The 2500-nt window shown below is 39.7% G+C and overlaps 1 protein-coding gene across 2 annotated transcripts in view; it reads left to right on the plus strand.

Annotated features, from left to right (window-relative positions):
• The window catches only part of LOC125032446 (max-like protein X), a 9387-nt gene that overhangs the window by 285 nt on the left and 6602 nt on the right, over positions 1–2500 (plus strand). Inside the window, exons 2-4 of one of the 2 annotated variants that reach the window (XM_047623572.1) lie at positions 747–797; positions 1080–1169; positions 1262–1482. In XM_047623572.1, coding sequence (XP_047479528.1) covers positions 764–797; positions 1080–1169; positions 1262–1482 — 345 coding nt within the window. In that variant the 5' untranslated portion in view covers positions 747–763. The remainder of the gene's footprint in view (positions 1–746; positions 798–1079; positions 1170–1261; positions 1483–2500) is intronic. The other variant, XM_047623573.1, reaches the window with a different exon arrangement.

Raw genomic sequence — 2500 nt, forward strand, 5'->3', positions numbered from 1 at the left:
TTTTGTTATGATTCTGGGGGGAAAAAAAGAGACAATTTTCGCAGTCATTTAGGGCTGTCAGGACATAGGGTGTATTTAATCTGAAATATCTATGACAATTTTTTATTTATTTTTTTTATTTTGCAAGATAATGAACAATAAAGGATTTTGGATTATCGCGTTTCCTTGATTACTTTAATCTTATCTTTTGGTCTATTTTAAGGTGGTTTTATGGGTAGGTTTCCCCCCCCCCCCCAAGAAACTCTGGTAAAGTTTGTAAAAGAACATTTTAAATAATCAGCATTTATTATGTATGAATTGTGGTTTGTGCAAAGTGACAAGGATAACTAGTGCTTTTTTGTCACATTTAGAGAATAGAAGCTTGTGTGGCCTCCTTGTAAAAAGAAAAAAAAAGAAAAAGAATTATATTTATGTTCTTAACACATATTGACTGGTCAGGGTTTCAACGTAAATGGCAAAATTTGGTATCACTTTCATAAAACTCTGGCGTTTTATCTTTTTTCCCATGGACTAAACAATTTTGTTAAATTCCATCAGCTTTATTTCTAAGTCCTGTATTGAGTGCATGTCTTGAGGGTTTATTAAGGGTTTATTTGTTACTATCACTGAACTATTTGGAAAGAAATGATTTTATGGTGATCGTCTTGTGTAGAATACATGAACTGTTCCCCACTGCTCCAACACGATGAGAATTTTGTATAGATTTATATTTTAACACATCTAACTGTTGTTTCTCTTCCTTGCAGAGTGAAAAATCAGTTAAATGATGGCAGACTATGACATTAAGATGACTGAAGGTGAGTAAAAAAGATAAGTAAATAGATAAGTAAAAAAGATAAATAAATAAATAAATAAGATAGAATAAACATCTAAGATTTTTTTCAGCTTTAGGTTTCCATGTTCATGACAGCATGGATATAAACAAGACTAAATAAGCATCTTGATTAAAAAGAAAGAAAGAAAGAAAGAAAGATCATTGATAACATTTGATAGATGTTGAGGAATCGGTATTACTTGTGTGATATTTAGAAAGTCATATTACAGTCACGAACCTGAAGGTTAAATTATTGTATTAACAGAGGAGCGAGATTCTGACCAGCGTTACCCGTTTTCACGATGCAGTTCAACTGGCTCGATCCATACCCTCACTTCTTCAGCTAACAACACAGGTTAAGAATCACGATAAATTTTGAATATACTTGATAATCCACTACCTTAATGTATTTTTAGCGAAGCAATGTATATGTATAATCTGCTCCAGATGTTACGGACGATGAGGACAGCGACCGAGGCAACCAGATGAGCTATAAGGAAAGACGTCGGGAAGCCCACACTCAGGCAGAACAGAAGAGACGTAATGCGATAAATAAAGGGTACGACTCGCTTCAAGATCTTGTCCCAACGTGCCAGAACTCGGAACAAGGCCAGGGGTACAAGATGTCAAAGGCAACGGTGTTGCAGAAGAGTATCGACTATATACAGGTATTTTGAAGAATGACATTGCTGTATATGTTTTTATGTGCATATGCATACATATAAAAATTCATCATGTGTATGTATGGTTTTGACTTACTTACACACACACACACACTCACACATACTCACACACACTCACACACACTCACACACACTCACACATACTCACACACACTCACACACACACTCACACATACTCACACACACTCACACACACTCACACACACTCACACATACTCACACACACTCACACACACACTCACACACACTCACACACACTCACACACACTCACACACTCACACACACTCACACACTCACACACACTCACACACACTCACACACACTCACACACACTCACACATACTCACTCACACACACACACTCACACACACACACACACACACACACTCTCTCTCTCTCTCACTCTCACTCTCACTGACACTCACACACACACACACACACACACACACACACACACACACACACACACACACACACACACACACACACACACACACACACACACACACTGTCACACTCTCACACACACTCTCACACACACACTCACACACACTCACACACACACACTCACACACACTCACACACACTCACACTCACAATCACACTCACACTCACACTCACACTCACACACTCACACACACACTCACACACACACTCACACTCACATCACACTCACACTCACAATCACACTCACAATCACACTCACACTCACACACACTCACACACACTCACACTCACAATCACACACTCACACACACTCACACACACACACTCACACACACTCACACTCACACTCACACTCACACTCACACTCACACTCACACTCACACACACTCACACACACACACTCACACACACTCACACTCACACTCACACACACTCACACTCACACTCACACTCACACTCACACTCACACTCACACACACACACTCACACACACACTCACACACACACACACACACTCACACACACACACACACACGCACACACACACACACACAC

This window comes from Penaeus chinensis, chromosome 14 (assembly GCF_019202785.1).
Source record: "Penaeus chinensis breed Huanghai No. 1 chromosome 14, ASM1920278v2, whole genome shotgun sequence".
Taxonomy (NCBI): Eukaryota; Metazoa; Arthropoda; class Malacostraca; order Decapoda; family Penaeidae; genus Penaeus; species Penaeus chinensis.